Source organism: Naegleria gruberi (genome assembly GCF_000004985.1).
Source record: "Naegleria gruberi genomic scaffold NAEGRscaffold_38, whole genome shotgun sequence".
Lineage (NCBI taxonomy): Eukaryota > Heterolobosea > Eutetramitea > Acrasida > Naegleriidae > Naegleria > Naegleria gruberi.
In genome coordinates this window covers 343150-361143 of record NW_003163289.1, presented here as the reverse complement: position 1 = coordinate 361143, position 17994 = coordinate 343150, and the positions used below count along the sequence as shown (strand labels likewise).

At 34.2% G+C, this 17994-nt stretch overlaps 6 protein-coding genes across 6 annotated transcripts; 3 read left to right on the top strand and 3 right to left on the bottom strand.

Annotated features, from left to right (window-relative positions):
- Positions 1-497: 497 nt before the first annotated feature.
- NAEGRDRAFT_80558 (uncharacterized protein) lies at positions 498-6996 on the top strand (the record flags this gene model as incomplete). Its single annotated transcript, XM_002674786.1, has 1 exon — positions 498-6996. The coding sequence occupies one exon, from the start codon at positions 498-500 to the stop codon at positions 6972-6974; it is 6477 nt and encodes a 2158-aa protein (XP_002674832.1). The 3' UTR covers positions 6975-6996.
- Positions 6997-7633: 637 nt separating this feature from the next.
- Positions 7634-8994, bottom strand: NAEGRDRAFT_80557 (uncharacterized protein; the record flags this gene model as incomplete). The annotated part of the gene is made up of 2 exons (XM_002674704.1): positions 7634-7755; positions 7815-8994. 2 exons carry the CDS (start codon positions 8992-8994, stop codon positions 7634-7636), a joined length of 1302 nt encoding a protein of 433 aa, XP_002674750.1.
- Positions 8995-9267: 273 nt separating this feature from the next.
- NAEGRDRAFT_58686 (ankyrin domain-containing protein) lies at positions 9268-11632 on the bottom strand. The gene has a single exon (XM_002674703.1). The coding sequence runs from the start codon at positions 11112-11114 to the stop codon at positions 9285-9287; it is 1830 nt and encodes a 609-aa protein (XP_002674749.1). The 5' UTR covers positions 11115-11632; the 3' UTR covers positions 9268-9284.
- Positions 11633-12445: 813 nt separating this feature from the next.
- NAEGRDRAFT_80555 (uncharacterized protein) lies at positions 12446-14123 on the top strand. The gene is made up of 2 exons (XM_002674785.1): positions 12446-12637; positions 12788-14123. Exons 1-2 carry the CDS (start codon positions 12448-12450, stop codon positions 14002-14004), a joined length of 1407 nt encoding a protein of 468 aa, XP_002674831.1. The 5' UTR covers positions 12446-12447; the 3' UTR covers positions 14005-14123.
- Positions 14124-14251: 128 nt separating this feature from the next.
- NAEGRDRAFT_50798 (uncharacterized protein) lies at positions 14252-15358 on the top strand (the record flags this gene model as incomplete). The annotated part of the gene is made up of 1 exon (XM_002674784.1): positions 14252-15358. One exon carries the CDS (start codon positions 14252-14254, stop codon positions 15356-15358), a length of 1107 nt encoding a protein of 368 aa, XP_002674830.1.
- Positions 15359-15639: 281 nt separating this feature from the next.
- NAEGRDRAFT_58684 (calmodulin) lies at positions 15640-16412 on the bottom strand. Its single transcript, XM_002674702.1, has 2 exons — positions 16126-16412; positions 15640-15875 (listed from the first exon to the last, which is right to left on the bottom strand). Exons 1-2 carry the CDS (start codon positions 16365-16367, stop codon positions 15659-15661), a joined length of 459 nt encoding a protein of 152 aa, XP_002674748.1. The 5' UTR covers positions 16368-16412; the 3' UTR covers positions 15640-15658.
- Positions 16413-17994: the final 1582 nt, after the last annotated feature.

Sequence of the window (17994 nt, the reverse complement as noted above, 5' to 3'; positions counted from 1 at the left end):
ACAAATTGTATAAATGGCAGTGAAAACAATATTGTTAAGCACTTGCCCTAGTTAAATATTCATAATTTCACATTTTGTTTCGTAAGTTCTTAAACAATGGTTAATGGTAAGTATTCCTCTTTTTAACAACACCGCGCCATTATTTATTTACAGTTTTCAAATCCAAAAAAATTGCCAAACCTTTTCACCCAGGTGCGTACCAACTCGATCTGCAAAGAAATGATTGCAACCAAAAAATGAAAAAATGTCTTCTCCACAACAAGGCTAATGTACGTGTGCCGTTGGAGATGAGAGCACATTCATGAAATAGTTGATATTACTGTCCATCATTTCCATTTTAAAAGAAAAAGCATAATTTTTTGTAGCACTGTTTAGTCCTTCATGTCAAAAAATGAGAAATTCAAACCATAACTCAATCTAAGAGACCAATGAGAATGGACTTAACAGTCCAAGTGGTGAAGTGCATAAACAAAACGAATCTCAACAAAAAAAATAGTATGACACCTCTTCCAAACAGATGCCTGCCAATAATTGTTCTGGTGATTTTGTTCTTGTGGGGTGGATATTCTAAACAAGCCGAATCGCCTATCAAATATACAATCCAAACTCTCGTTAGTAATTTACAAAAACCTGGTGGCCTGCACATGTACAACAATGAGATTTACTTTGTGGATCAGTACAATAATATTGTCCAGAAAAGAAGTGCTAATGGTGATGTTACCATTATTGCTGGCAAGGTTGGTCAACAAGGTTCTACAGGAGATGGACAGTTAGCTACCTCTGCCAAACTATACTATCCATATGGTGTCTTTGTTATGGACAATATCATTTATATTGCAGATCAATATAACTGTAAAATTCGTATGGTGAGTTCTAATATCATTGCAACAAGTGTTGGGGTTCCTGGTTGTGGAGATGCTATAGGAGCCACAGGAGTAACTCAACTAGACCATCCACCAGCTATCTTTGTACCTTACACTGGCTTATATTATATTGCTGACTTTTATAATCACAAAGTTAAAAAGGTCGAGTCAGGAACTGTTACCACTATTGCAGGTACTGGAACGGCTAATTATAATGGAGATGGAATTCAAGCAAGTACAGCTCAGTTAAATGAACCCCATGGTGTTTTCGTTAGAAATGATAAGATCTACATTGTCGATAAGAAGAATCATCGAATAAGAATGATTCAACCAGACGGAAAGATTTCAACTGTTGCAGGAAATGGAACCTTAGGATTTGGACCAGATAATGTTGCTGCAAAATCTTCCATGCTGCAAGATCCAGTATTTGTCTATGTTACTCAAGATGAAGTAATTTATATATCAGATCACGAAAACAATAGAATTAGAAGAGTGAAGAATGGAATCATTTCAACCATTGCTGGTAATGGAATACAAGCCCTTGCAGATGATGGGTCAATTTCACATTTGAGTCCTCTTTCACTTCCTGCTGGTTTGTTTGTGAATGAAACTACTGGACAAATTATATTTGCAGAGAGAGGTACGAATAAGATTCGTGTTTTAATGCCAACTTGCGATAATGGTTACAACCTGAACAGTAATGGCACACAGTGTTTTACAAGCTTTTGTAATGGTATTGAGAGTATTAACTTTGCAACAGTTTGCTCAGGTAGAGGCAAATGTATTGGAAACAATCAGTGCCAATGTGATGAACCAACAAGTTGGGGAGGAGCTAATTGTGAAAAACCAAAATGTTCTGGAATTCTTCAGGGAGAATCCAATGTTTGTAATGGAAGAGGTCTTTGTTCAGCAGTTGACTCGTGTCAGTGTACAAGTCCAGCAGCATGGGGAGGTCAAAATTGTGAAAAACCAAAATGTAATGGAGTTTTACAAGGTAATGCTGGTGTATGTAATAGTAGAGGTGTTTGCTCAGCACCAGATTCTTGCACATGTAATGTACCAAACAATTGGGGAGGATCAGATTGTCAATATCCAAAGTGTGACAACATACTGTCAACTGATCCCAAAGTTTGTAGTGCAAATGGAACATGTGTTGGTGTGGGTTCATGTGCATGCAATACAAATTATACTGGAGTCTTCTGCCAATTTCCAAAATGTAATAGTATAGCAGCCAGCGACGCAAATGTTTGTAATAGAAATGGTGTCTGTACGGCCCCAAATGTTTGTATTTGCGATCCAAATTATTCAGGTCAATTTTGTGAAAATCCTAAATGTGGATCTTATTTTAAGGGTGATCCGCTTGTTTGTAACTCAAGAGGAATATGTAGTTCCATTGAAAATTGCAATTGTAACGATCAAAATAATTGGGGAGGTAACCTATGTCAATTTCCAAAATGTAATAACATTATTTCTACAGATGGAACTGTTTGTAATAGCAGAGGTACATGTCAGTCTCCTAACACTTGCCAATGCACTGATAGCAGCTCGTGGGGAGGCGTAAACTGTGAGAAACCCAAATGTTATGGTATTCTTCAAGGGGAATCTAACGTTTGTAGTGGTAAAGGGACATGTATTGGTGTAAATCAGTGTTCATGTGTTAATGGATATGGAGGAGAGAGATGTCAATATCCTAAATGTAATGGAATCTTATCTAACTCATCAATTGTTTGTTCTGGACATGGTACGTGTGTAGGAATAGACAACTGTCAGTGTTCTCCACTATATACAGGTGCGTTATGTCAGGTTCCAATTTGTTTTGGAATTAATGCAACCAACTCAACTAATGTTTGTTCAGGGCATGGTGTATGTATTGCTGGAAATCAATGCTCTTGCTCTTCTAACTACTATTCATCAGATTGCAGTGTATGGGATTGTTTTGGAATTCAAAACAATTCAACAAAGGTTTGTAGTGGACGAGGAGTATGTCAATCTCCAAATATTTGTTCTTCATGTCAAACAGGATATTATGGAAATAATTGTGAAACGTACTTTTGTGGTGACAAGATGCACAATTCCACAGATGTTTGTTCTAGAAATGGAAACTGTACTGCTCCAAACAATTGCTCTTGTTTGAATGGATATTTTGGTAATAATTGTGAAAGTTATAATTGTAGTGGTCTATTGAATAATTCCTCCAAAGTATGCTCATCACATGGCTATTGCTCTTCTCCTAATAATTGCATCTGTAGTTCTGGATATAGCGGAAACGAATGTGAAAACTATTCCTGCAATAATGTGAATCACAATTCTTCAATGGTTTGTTCAGGAAACGGAAATTGCACTTTGCCAAATATTTGTCAATGTAAGGATGGTTATTTCGGGGATAATTGTGAGACTTTTTATTGTAATGCTCAATTGCATAATTCTACAAGTGTTTGTTCTGGATTTGGCACTTGTACTTCTCCTAATTCCTGTACATGTAAGATTGGATATGATGGATTGGATTGTGAAACATTTTATTGTAATGGAGTCCTTTTCAATAATTCTAATGTTTGTTCTGGGCATGGAAACTGCAATATCACCGATACCTGTATATGTAATGAAGGATTTACTGGAATTAATTGTGACCTCTTCCATTGCTTTGGAGTGATTTATACAAATTCATCTTTAGTTTGTTCAGGACAAGGTAGTTGCATTTATCCTAACACGTGTGCTTGTAAACCAGATTATTTTGGAGCGAATTGTAAGGAAAAAATTGTAAAGGAAAAGAGATTAATAGAAATAATTGGTAAACCAAAAGCTGTTGTCAAAGGATTGAACCAAGTTATAGATATGAACATCATTGGTGCATATTTAGAATATATTAATGATTTTGAATCCATTAGACTTTCTAATAATTGTACAAATTGTACTTGGACGAATTTGAAATATTCATGGCAGATTAGTGATGGAAATCAAAAAATTTATTCGCAACCACCAGAGTATATACTTGCCAGTTTTATTGGAAGATCTACTAATGGTTTGTACAAACTTTCGTTTAGTCCAGTTCTTTCTCTAAAAGGAAGTTTTCATAATAACGGTCAAGGAAACTTGACACTGAGTGTGAAATTTTATAATTCTCAAAATCTCTCTGAAACAGTTGAATTTTTAGAAAGCATTCCAATATTGTCTCCTCCTGAAAGATTACATTCTAATGTTAATATTTTACCTCAAACAGGAATGGCCCTTTCAACGCTTTTCAACTTTGAAGAAGATTTGAACAACTGGATTGTACCATACGAGCTTTCCCCGTTAGAGTTTGCATTTGGTTTTGAATATTCGAATGTACATGGGGAAAACATTGTTATTCGAATGAATGAGTTTTCAAAGAATCTTACTTGTTCATGCTACCTTCCTTATTTGTCTAATAACAAAACTGAGTCTGCCACTGTTCAAATATATGTCATTGCAAGAGACAGTCTCTCCAATCAATATTCAAAATATTTTGGTTCAGTCCAAGTTCTTCTCAACTCTGAAGATGCAGAAACCTTACAGTATAGAATAAGACACGATGAGAGATTGTCGGTTATCCTTCCATACGATCAATCAAGAAAACAATCAAATGAAATAATATACGAATATGTGAACAGTCTTAACCTCCATGTTGAAAATCCTTCACTTACTTTGGAAGTTATTAACCAGTTGACAACAACAAATTCATTAGAAAACAAAGTAGCTTCTATCCTTAGTTCCAAATTGGAGAATTTCTTGGGCTCGGTAAATGAAATAATCAAAAGTGATAAGTCTTCCAATGGTTATCTCTCTAAACAAAGAATGTCAGAAAGCGATTTGAAAAATACCTTGTCATCTGCCAGCAATATTTTATTGAACGGATTTGTTAATGTGACAACTCTTTGTTCCCAATTATCTTCCATTATTATTAACCAACAAGCATCAAGAGTATTTTCAGGATCTCTCGATCAGAATTCATACATATCCGACTTGATCAACATTACAACTTCCACTTTTTTGAAAACTTCATCTATTGACAATGTTGTTCAGGAATTTAATGGAGTTACAATAGATACAGATTATATTCTTGCCAAATACGATGGATACTATAAGGAAATTGGATTGGCTCTCATAACCTTTGATGAGAATTTGTACACAAATGGTAATTCAACACAATTGACTAATTCAAAAGAATTCACATTATACAAATCTGGTTCTCCGTTATCATTGTCCAACTTAATTGAACCAATCTACATTAGCTTTACATTAGAAACAAACTCTTCAGTTTCTAACACTTCATTAAGCTGCCAATTTTGGAACGAAACAAATCACAAATGGGAAAGAGAAGGATGTTCAGTTTATTATTTCAACAATCAAACCAAGCAATTAACTTGTCAATGTAATCACACAACTCTCTTTGCAGCATTTGTAGAACAAGAAACTCCAACAAATGCAGAATTCCTTAAACAAGTTTCTTCACTCTACATTGCTCAAATTTCATTCGGCTCTTTATTCTTGATTCTATCATCGATTACTTTAGTACTGTTGATTGTTTTCAGAAAATCTCAACCTGTCACTAGCAGATTTGTAACTCCTTTTATTGGAATGGCAGCTCTTATCATTGAATGTGCACTTTTACTTATAACTCAGAGAGGTATTCTACTGAGATATGCTAATAGTGTTCTTGGAAATCAAAATGATTTTGAAAATAGTCAATCTACAGTTCTTCAATTACAAAATGGAGATTTGGCTGCTAATATCATTTCGAATATTTTTACAATTATTGTAAACACCATTACACTCACTGCAATCTTTTCCTACTTGTATCAAGTTTTAAGATTCCAAGTATTGAAATATTTTCATCATCAAATATGGTTGAGGTTTAATTCTAAAGAACCAAAGAGTGAAACACTTCTCAAGGTTACAAAACTATTCCTTTCAACCAAGGTAATGCTTATTGTAATGTCAGTATTTGTAACATTGAATGTATTGTATTGGACTCTGTGGGTTATTCTCATTCGTACTGGAGCCATTACAGGCACTACGTATACTCATATTGTTTCCATTTCGTTTACTTGTTCGATTCTCCTTCTAGGATTCATTATTTGTTGTATGATTGCATTGGATTGGATTATGGTCTTCCTCTCCAAGAGAAAGGAAAACGAAATTATCAAACAAGGTCAAGAACAAACAACAGATAATGAAACAAGGAAGCTCAATTTCTCTTTGAATGATTTACTTACTGGTAAAAGTTTGGAAAAACTGCAGAAATTCGATAATTTTACAACTGCAAAGAAACTTGTAAAGATTCCACTGAAAGGGGTTTATGAAAATATTATTAGATTGGATTCTCCATTATATTTCAGAGCTGAGATGTGTTTGTTTGTAATGTGTTTTACCTTTTTGGTTATTTCACAAATTATTGGCCTATCAGGATTGACTTATCGAAAGACAGACTCTTTGAAAATGTTACTATTGAATGATTCTATTTCATTACTTTTTGACATTCTCTACTTGTTCAGTTACTTGTTTGTATTTGGAGGTTATTCTTTAATTGTGCTATTTATTCACAAGATTAGAAAGAGCTCATACGAAACTAAACAAGATGAAGGAGAAGAGTTAGTGAAATTATTAGAACATGCTGAGGGTTTGCAATTGTTCGAATGGTTCTGCGAAAAGGAGTATTCCCTTGAAAATTTACAACTTTATTTGGAAATCAAAAATCAGAATAATGTTTTTGAAAACTTGGACGATTCTCACCAAGCTCAAACAATTATTCTGCATATTTATGAAACCTATGTCAAGAACGGTTCTTTGAAGGAAGTTAACATCCCATCAGATTGTAAGAAATCATTCGTTAATCTTGTACAGGACCTGGACTCTACAGATTCTAAAACTAAAGATATTGAATTGGAAAATGGAAAGAATTTTGGCAAAAAGAATCAAATTTCACAAGAATTGAAAGAGTCAATCAGAAAATCAATTGAAACTCTCCAAAATCAAGTTCTTTTCAATTTGAGTGACACCTTTTCTAGATTTATCTTCACTCAACAATTCGAAACTTATCAAGGAATTGTTAACTACAAGAATAAGTTGATGAAGCAAGCCAATTTGGAATAAAAACAATAACACTTCTTTATTGAACAAATGAAGAATCCATTACTAACTTCTTCTTGTTCACAGCATATCCAATATAATAAGGTGTTTTCTTTCTCGTAATTGTTCCATCAATATTTGCATAATAGGAAGCTCCTTCAATTAAATATTCCTTCACAAATGATGGAATTTCAATTAATCCTCTCTGAGCAACACTAACCGAACTGGAAGAAGTTTGTTCATATGAGGGTACAGTAATTCCAATCCATTTGTATCCGCCTTGCCAATTAGCAAGTTCTGTTGATAGAATTAAGGTGGATTTTGAAGAATAATAGAAACTGGTAATTAAAATTCCAAAGTTTTTCACTGCTGAAACTCCAAATGATATTGTCTTGCCTGTAATTGATTCATGCTTGAATGGAATTGAGCAAAATGGACTGTAATCATCCAACTCGAACAGATCATCCACATTCACTGTCGTACTAATACTAATGGTTGGACATGTACATTTCATAGTGTAGAGAACACTCTTTCGCCCCTCCTTACGTTCATAGGTAAGGAAAATGTGATATTCCTCAATTGGAATCTCTGTTGCCTCTTTAGAAATGTCGTGATACTTAAAATCTCTTATAGCACTTGTCAACCAAGAACTTTCAACATCTCCTTGCAAGATACTGGTAAATTCAGTACCAAGACGAAGGAAATAGAAAGATCCAGTCGTAGAGAATAACTTTCCATGGAGGAGTGAAACAGATTGATCGTTGGAATTGTGACATGAGTAAATGAACTGACTCACATAGAGAGACTTTACATGAATTGTGATATCAGCATTTCTATTGGCAGCAATTTGATAACCCTTTCTACATGAAGGAACAGCTTCAATGGCAATCAGCTTTCCATCCGTACCTAAAATGAAAAGATGGCTCTCAGTGGCAGCAATTACTGAATCTTGTAGAGTTTCAATCATTTGAGTATTGGTTGTATCAACAGAGTAACAAGAAACACCTGATGGAAGATTATTAGAACTCATTTCTGTTGCACTCTTAATCGAATGATACATGCATGTATCTGTTTCGAAATTGTGTGAAACCACAAATAAATCCTGATGAGTTCCATCGATTTGTACTGCTGTCATGGAAATTGATCTCTTGATGGTAGCATAATTAACTGAACCATCATCAATAAATGTATAATTATTGATCAAGAATGGTCCATCAGTATAGACATGACTTGTACTGCTTAGTGCAGTTCCAACAATTCCATAAATTGATACTGTCATCATGTTTTGTCTATTTCTAATAAATCTTTCCATGATAACAAGACATGTAGCTGTTCTGGCCTTCTGGAAAAAGTACATGTAATGACTCGAATGCACAAATGCTTCCAATTGAGTCCAAACAGTTTCATTATCACCTTTTGATTGATTTCTAGATATTGTAAAAGTAAATTCTGGTTGAAATAGAGATTGTCCCTGATTCAAGACCATACTATTCAAAGTAACATCCCACGATGAATTTCTCATGGCACCTCTATTGGCCACCAATGCTCTCGCTAATAAAATTGATTGAAATGCAGGAAATAAAGATACTGCAACAGTGTTTCCATCACTAATATTTAGAGATTGCATCTCTGTATTACTGTATGAGAAACCCATTCCAAATCCCTGATAAACCTTTCCATTTCCATCAATTGAAGCTGCTCTAAATGAAGAAATACTTGGTATTGCACTATCAATCGTTCCAATCCCAAAATTATGCACATCATGATTGATATATACTGGCGAAACGACATAAACCAAAATACTTGTCAATAAACACATAAACAACATGTTGAAAATAAAAATCAGAATATTCAAAACCATGCTACAAGTCAATTTAAACTGAGCCCTAGCATCCTTCAAATTATTCATTTCATTTCCAACATTCATCAAGAGTGGTTGTATTTCTTCATTCCGCTTTTTCGAGCTTGATTTCGATCGCTTTCTTCCCGTTTTCGAGGATCCAACATTTGGCGACTGATCAAAATTTACACTACTGTGGGGCATTAGATTTTCAGCCATGAAGGGAGAAGAATTGTTGGATGAGGTCGAGCTGCTCCGACTTGTTTTCATTTTTTTAAAAAAAATTAAAAAATCTTTTTAAATAGGAATCGGAGTTGGTGGATGAATAAGGAAAAACAAGATTTCGAGTTTGCTGTTGTTGAGTGAAATAGAGATGCAATTGGAGGAATATTGGATACTCTTTCAAAAAATCTTCCAGTTGGCTGGTTGGGTGTGAAAATTCAAAGATAATGTTTTGTAAAATATGAATTTGAAAATAAAAAATTGAGGAATATTTATTTACATGATGTTGGTTTCATGTTTTTGATTATATCCTCCTGTAATAAAATTCTATCATTAAGGTTTTTGTTTTGTACAATTAGTTCTAGCATAAACTTCTTGTCTGAATCTGTCGCGAAGTCAAATATTGTTTGACCAGAGTTATTCTTGACAGAAAAATCAGCATTATGTTGAGCTAGATATTGGACAACAGCAAAGTGATTGTACTTGACGGCATAGTGAATAGCATACAGACCATCAATGTCACATAAATTTACATTGGCTCCTCGATCAATTAAAAATTTGATACTTTTGAGACTGCCATATGCTGCTGAAACCAATAGTGGAGAACTATTATTGTTAACTTGAATATCCAATTGGATTGGATACTTTTGGAGGATGTATTCTGCAATTTCTACATTTGAGTAACTACAGGCAAAGTGTATTGGTAAATACTTTTCATTTCTCACTTGGAAAAGGGAGCATTGGAATTCTTCACAGAGCAATTTGAAAATTTCAATTCTTCCACAACAGGCACAGAAACTCAACAGACCAATACTCTTTTCATTTTCAACAGTATTCAAATCATATTGAATACCTTGAAGATACATTCTAATGAGTGCCTTATCATCATCAAATGAAATTAACTTGAAAAGGAAACTAAAGTATTCTGATCTGTATTGCTTCCACAAAATATCTCTCATGGCGTTCATAATATTGAATTTACCATACAAATAGGCCAATAAGAACCCATTTCTGTTGGTATTGAAGGTTAACTGTTCTTGTCCAGCTGGAACGAGCACTGGATAGATAGTCTTGATTTCATCCACACTCATAGTAATGAGTTGATAGGAAATTTCACAAACTTGGTGCACCTTTTCTACATTGCCTTCCTTAATTAAGGTTTGGAATTGAGAAACTGAGAGAGGTGTTAATCTATTAATTGCAAAGGAAGGTTGTGGAGTTTGGATGGTAGGAACTTGAGGAGGATAGGAGGTTGTTTGTTGAGTTGGACTGTTGGTTGTTCCAGAAGAGTAGTCACCATCAGAAGAGGAAGAACTTGAAGAGCTCTTTCCTGCTGAATTCATTACTGATTCATGTTGATGTTGCTCACTTGCAATTGGATTCATATTGGGAATGTTTTGAATTCTGGTGGCTAAACTGCTCAAATCACTACCATAAGGAGATGTATCTGTACTGTATGTATTATTAACATTTGTTGGAGGAGGACTGTTATTGCCAGATGAGCTTTTACCATTTGGTTTTTGTTTCTTTTTAGGAGCTTCAACACATTGCAATCCTAACTTGACACATCTGAGACAAGGTTTTTGATCAGTACAGGCAGTGTGAGCTCTTCTACATTGCTCACAAGCTGATTTGGCTTGATTTCTTCTCTTTCTCTTCTTTGCTTCTCCCTTATCATCGTCCATCATTATCATGACGTGTCCTTGATGAGATTGCATTTGAGTATTATCAAATGATGATTGAGTGGATCCATTCATAAAGTATCCATGTTGCTGCTGCTGTTGATGTGGTTGAATGGTGTTGGAATTCATTGTGAGAATTGGTTGAATTGTTGGTTGCTGATATTGTCGGACTGGAATTGGAGTCGCAGGTGTTATACCATTAGTTGTTGATGACAAAGCTTCACCACTAGCAATTTCCAATATGGTGGTATGCTCATTAGAAGAGGAGGATGAGGAAGAACTTGTCGAGGCAGTTGTGTTATGTCTCTTCTTTTGTTGCATCTTGGGAGGAAGGGCAGACGAAACTCCAACTTCATTACTGAATGAATGATACTGTGCATGATCGGTATGGTAATAATTCGTCGTCGATTGACTTGTCATTGGTTGATGATGAATTGATGGTGAGGAGGAGACAACAACATTCGGATGAGCAACTTGATTGGTAGTAGAAGCTAATGTTGTTCTTGGTGTTGAAGGAATGCTTCCCACAAGAGTAGGATTGAACGCTACTGAGGATGCAACAACATGTTGTTGTTGTTGTTGTCTAACAAGGATGGAGAGGAGCTAATAGTTGATAACATGCTGTTGAGAGTTTTAACAATAAATTAGGGGAGAGGGTTGTAATGGGAATGTGTTCTTTCTCTCTTTCAACAAACAGGCTTTATGAATGCGCGTATTAATAGGGAATATTGTTGTTATTATTGTTGTAGTAACAAGAAGAAGAATAATAATAGATTTGATAATTGATAATTTTCGCTTGTTCAAACGTATACTTGTTCATAAAAATAGTATTAATATATATTGGGATAGTGTAGTAGTTTGGATTATTGTTATTGTTATTGTTCTCTACACAAGAGTTTGAGAGTTTGTCTAAAGTTTGGGGTGAGAGAATTTACGTGCTTTTTTTTGTTAAAATCTTCCGAATGCCTTTCCGAGAGTTGAAGAAAAGACACAGCGAAAAGGAGACGGAGTTTTTGCTCCGAAGAATTTAATTGATTTTTTCTTGCATGGGTGTGCCTCTTGTTAACTTGTAGTTGCCTTAATGGAGAATAAAATTGTATTACAGAAACTTATTCGGCCTTAAAATCTCCTTTTGGACTTGTGTAAAGTCTGGACCAATCACTAGACTGGGCAATTGTCCAGAAAGCATTCAAGCATCAATTGAGCAATAATATCTTTCTGTTTTACAAGAGGGAAATATTCCTCTTCATGAAGTGCAATAATATCTTGATAATAGAAATATTGTTTTGGAAGGAAGTGCAATACATGAGAAATTAAATTGTAATTGTTGAGAACTACCAAGCAGGAAACTTCCTAATTATTTTGAATTGTTTACTCAAATATTGATTCAACCCTTAAATATTTTCATTCCTTTGACTTTTTACTTCGATATCCATTATTTGAATTCTTCAAATATTTTATAATATAATAATAACAACCCAATCCTACAAGTATTAACTTCAAAATAAAAAGAAACCAATATCCTCATAAACAAAACAATCCAAAACATAACCCTTTGTAACCATCATTACTTGTAACAGCAATCCATCCCGTTTCTATTCAAAATTGTCACATGTCCACAAGTTCGTACAACACTTTCTAACCTAGACTTTATTGAAAATAAAAAAAAACAACAGCTTCCCCATCGTTACGAACCCACGACCTACTTTGTTCTCTCACCAAAGAATCGTTACAGAATAAAAAAGCAAAAAAAATGACCCACCACAGTGAGAATCATCGATGTGATTCTGAGGTCGTTGTTGTTGAATCTTCATCTTCTTCCGTTATAAGAACGTTGGGTGGTTGTAGTGGTAATGAAAATTGTACAAAGGCTTCTGAATGTTGTAAATCTTCTTCAACAACTTCAAATGGAACAGAGGGATTGGAAAATAACGTCTTTTCAGGTAGAGTTTCAACTTGGTCTTTTTCGAATATTTTGAATATTTTGTTGAACATTTTCGAATATTTGTGTTTTATTATAATCATCTCGTTACGAATTGTATATTGTATTTTGAATGAATAACAACAATAATTATTGGAAATACATATCATAGATGAATCACCTGTACTTCAATTGAAAGTAAATCATCATCACCAAGAAAACAAATCAAATAGTTTTGATAGTAATAGTAGTAATACATCAAGTAGTGCACCAACTCCTTCACCAAAAACTGTGATTCAACACTTTTTACATGATAGAACAATGCCAATTACTATTGATTTTCCTCAATTTACAATTCCTTCATTGAACGAATTGTTTGTCACTAGACACGGAGAGAAAACTTCTCAACTCATTAAATATGGTACTGGTACATTTACTTCTCCTCCTTCACCTTCATCAACACCTAGTACTCCAGTCGATGCTAATGGAGATTATGAAGCAGATCCACCATTGACTGATAGAGGATTCTTTTGTGCATCAATGTTGGGACAAAATTTATACAATGAATATATTTTGAAAAAATTAGAACAGTCAATTGACCTTCCTAGCAATGATGAACAAGTTAGAAAAACCTTTCAACTCTACACTTCACCATTTCACAGATGTTTACAAACAACTGAAACCTTATTGAAAGCTGTTTTAGAAGAAGCTGAAAAGGATGGTTACAAGTTAAATGTTCAAGTTTTTATTGATTTTGGATTGATGGAATTTTATGGATTGAAGAGATTGTGGTCTTTTGATATGATGCCTCCTAATATTGAAACTATTAGAAAGGAGTTCCCACTTTTGGCAGAGTATATTGTAGAACAATATGATAGTAGTGAATTAGATTTGGAATCTGAATATTTTGCTTTGAATCCAACTAATTACCTCAAGTATTTCACCCAATTGAAACAACACGAGTTAATGTATGATCTTATTAGAAGAGTGAGAGGAACATTTGTGAATATTCAAAATAATGTGAGTCAACTCAAACAATCTCTCAATACAACGCAAGATCCAACAGTTCTGATAATTACTCATGCTGCTACCATGATTAGAGTTGTCGAGGAAATTATTGGAATTTATCACAGACTTCCATTAACCGAGAGAATTAATGTCAAGGCAAGCATTTGTGGATTATCACACATAACGAGAAGTGCTCCTGACGAATCAAACAAATCCGAGCATCACCACAATTCTCATCATCAAAATCATTCGAAACTTCATCCATGGAAACTCGTCACTAACAATGACATTTCATTCATGGAAAAGGTTGAATCAATCAATTGTACAAGACCTCCTTTCTATTATCAAATCGATTCTTCGCATTATATTCATAGAAAATAATCTCATTCACAACAACTATTACACATCAATTCACACACTTTACAACTAGACAACAATTTGTGTACAGAAACAATTCAAACTCTAGGAATAATTTAATAAAGACTTTATTGCCTTTTTTCAGTATGTCCTTTAATTAATACTTTTCCATTTACAAACCCAATCTGTGTGGTATTAATAAGGGAAATAAAGAATTCACGTTTCAATACTTTTTTAAAATTTTATTATTTAAATTAAATATTTAAAAAAAATGAGTGAACGAAAAAGGCTTTCAAATGGGAATAACTCTAAACGTCATGATGATGATGATACGGAAGAGAGTGAAGATGAAATGCCTTCATTAATTGATTCAGATAAAACTTCGGAAGAGGATGAAGATGAATTGCCTCCACTGGTAGAGTCTGATGATGATGAATTGCCACCCTTGGTAGATTCTGAAGCCTCCGATAGTGATGATGATCTTCCAGTATTGATCGATGATGAAGACGATTCTGACTATTCTGATGATGAAAATTGGGAGACTGATTCTGATGATGATGATGATGAAGTCTGTGCAGAACATTATTTAGGAGATGATGGAATTGTTTATGATCGAGAAACACATGAGGAGGCTTTACCTCCTCTTGTCTCACCTACATCCTCGGAAGATGACGAAGACTCTGATGAGGATGAGGAGTCTGAATCAAGTTCTTCATCCGATGATGCTAATTTTCCACTTTTCATGCCATCAAGCCGATCGGCCAGTAGAGTAAATCAGAGAAGTACTATTAATGGAATTAGCAGAAATATGATTAATAATAATAGACAGAGAATAAGGGCAACAAGAAATCCTCCTTTTGTGTTACCTGGACTGCCTCCTCAATTTTCTCATTTTCCTATTTCTGATGAAGAGGATTTGGATGTGGATGAAGATTCTGATGAGGATTCTGATGATGATAACCCATTTAGAAGCCCACAAATTAGAGATACACAGGGAATTTCACATAATTCCACACGATCAGGAACACACAACAAGTATTGGACTCAAATTTCAACACGTGAAAAATCAAAATTGGATGCACTCTACAAGAATGCTGAGGATTCATTCAAGTTTACTACATCACCAGCCTCTTCTTCGACTGAGTCTCCAATAATTTCCATTCCAATAGGAAATGAACTTCAATTATCTATTCACAATATGGAAGAATTTTTGGATGGTATTATTCAAATCATTACTTCACACTCTCTGCATGCAATGGAGGTTTCTTCCCTGTTCGAATATTCGAGAATGGCTCAGAAACAAGTCGTTCAAAATAGAAACATTCTTCTTTTGCTGGCTCTCATGTTGGCAATTAAAATTAAGTATTTGAAGGATTAAGTTTTGGAGAATTGACAGAGAGATTCGATTAATGAGCCAATTCAAATATCAACAACACACTCAACTTGGTGTGAAATTATCAAAAGAGTGTGAAAACTACAACTAGATTTTGATAAAAGAATGAGAAATAGGGTGAAGAAAATGATATGCAAGATCTTCCTTTACAATAAGGTGAAATCTTACTTTGCCAATAAATTTACATGTTGCTGATATTCGTTTACAAATTATTGTTTATTCAGTATTAATACTCCAACCAATCAGTCAAAATATGAATAGTGGTATTACACGATATTACACAATTTATTGAGACTTGTTCAACATCTTTGAGATGAATTGTTCATAATCAAAATCTCCAGAATCCTTAGCACCAATTTCGTTTCTCATTTGGCCCCATTCTTGTTCAGTGAATTTTTCACCCCAATTACACAAGGCATCCTTCAATTCCTTGGATGGAATACTTCCGTGTCCATCTTCGTCAAAAGCACGGAAAGCTTCTCTGATCTTTTCTTCACGATCACTGTTATTATTATTATTGTGTGTTGAATAATATTTTGTATTTTCATCATCATAGCATCGTTATCACATCACCATCATGAATATTTGTTTTTAATAAATATGTGATTAAAATAGAAAAGGGCGGGAAACACCATCATCACGGAAAGGAAATAAGAAAATAAATCGATAATGATAACACCATCACATGATGATAAATAATAGAAGCAGCAGCACGCTGGTTAACAACACACGTTGAAAAATAAAAAACTTACGTGTTCTTCAATTTTTGTGAGAGAACAGTCAAGAATTCGGTAAAACTAATAAAACCAGTACGTGATGAGTCGCACTCTTCAATCATCTTTCTAATGTCGTTTTGTGACTTGTTTTCACCCAAAGATAAGAAGGTCTTTTCCAAGTCAGCTTTGGAAACTTTTTGATCTTCATCTTTATCGAAGAAGGCGAAGGCTTCCTTGTACTCTTTGATTTGTTGTTGGGTTAATTGTTCAGAGGACATTTTTGTATGTAGTCTGTGTTGGTTGGTGTTTGTGTGAAAAGTGTTTGCTTTTTTTTTTAATGAAAGAGTTTGAGTGGTGATTGATGGGTAATCAATTTGTGAAGAGTTTCAAATGTCGTCAGTGATGAGTTGTTGACGGGTTTGTTGCTTCAGTGTTGATATCTGAAGCATGTTAAAAGGAAAATGGCTGTCATCAATTTTTTATCATCTAACATTTTGACCAGTGACAGAAGGTTATTGGATATCATTGAGGATGATGGAAAATGTTTACATTCATATCAGTTGTAGTGAATGCATGATTCGAATAATTCTGATTTGGATGAAAATTAAGCCGAAATGAACCTTGGCTTTATTTCACAATCTTTAGTTTACTTTCCAACAATGAAACTAATCCACAAATGAAAAGCCTTGATAAACAAATCTTGTGGCAAGCAGTTCATGGTTTGGATGCGACATTTCAGAAAACTCAAACATGAATTCCTGCCTAAACCGAATACGAATCAAATTTATTCGAAAGATTCTTTGATGAAATTATTCAAAATTTCCACAAGAAACTCTTTTGTGCAACCATTTCATCACCAGGGTTTCTCCTTGGTCCAATCCAACAAATAGCATAGTTATTCGAAACATAGTCAACCGAAAGCCAAAGATTGGTTGATACTTGTTGGATTTTTAAAGATATTATAAACCAATGTTTCTAAAGATTGTTCCACCACCAGTAGAATTTTTCTTTACTAGGAACTCTAAACAGATACCGTGAAAATGTCAATTAAGAAGTGTTGCCTAAATTCTTGGACAACTGACGCAAAATATAAAAAAATTATTGAGGAGTCGGCTTATTTATGATATGTACGGAAGACAGACACTTCACATTAAAAAAAACAAAACAAAGTCTTTCGCAACTTGAAGTAATCTTGTTATCAAGTCCATCAACTTTTTTCAATATTATTCGAAAGCTTTCGTTTGCATATTGAGAAAGAATGACATTCAGAAATATTGGAGATGATTTTCTTCAAGATGCATATGTAATCCAACAAACCCAGTCACAGAACGCAACCTCCTTCTCATTTGACTTGTACAGTCAATTAGTGGCAGGAATTGACGGAGGTCCAATTTTTATTTTTTTAATTTTCTTTGTTGTTCTGTTGGTGTATTATATTATTCAATTTCGACAATTGAAACGGAATCAGCACATCTTGTATTGGATGAATATTGCTTTGGCTTTCTTTTCATTCTTTCAAAATGTCACGAGATTGTCAAGTGAATTGTCATTTCTTAATCCGATTTATAGAGTGGCATTTGACTTGAATAATGTAATTAAGGGTATTGATAGATCAATGAGTGCAGTCTTGTTGTATAATCAAATTTTAATCATGGGTTTTATTGGATTTGTCTTGTAAGTTTTCACAAATTTTTATTCGATTCATTTTCGTCTAGTTTAAAAACTACTCGTTTGACCAACTATATAACCGAAAAGGAATTCAAAGCATCCAAATACCTTCTCATCTCTCTCCTAATCATCTTTTTTGTGTTATTCTTTCTTGGTCACATTTTAGTTATTGCAGTTTTACATGGTTTGAGAGGAAGTGGAATTTCACCAATTAGTCAACAGCAATTATCCATCGTA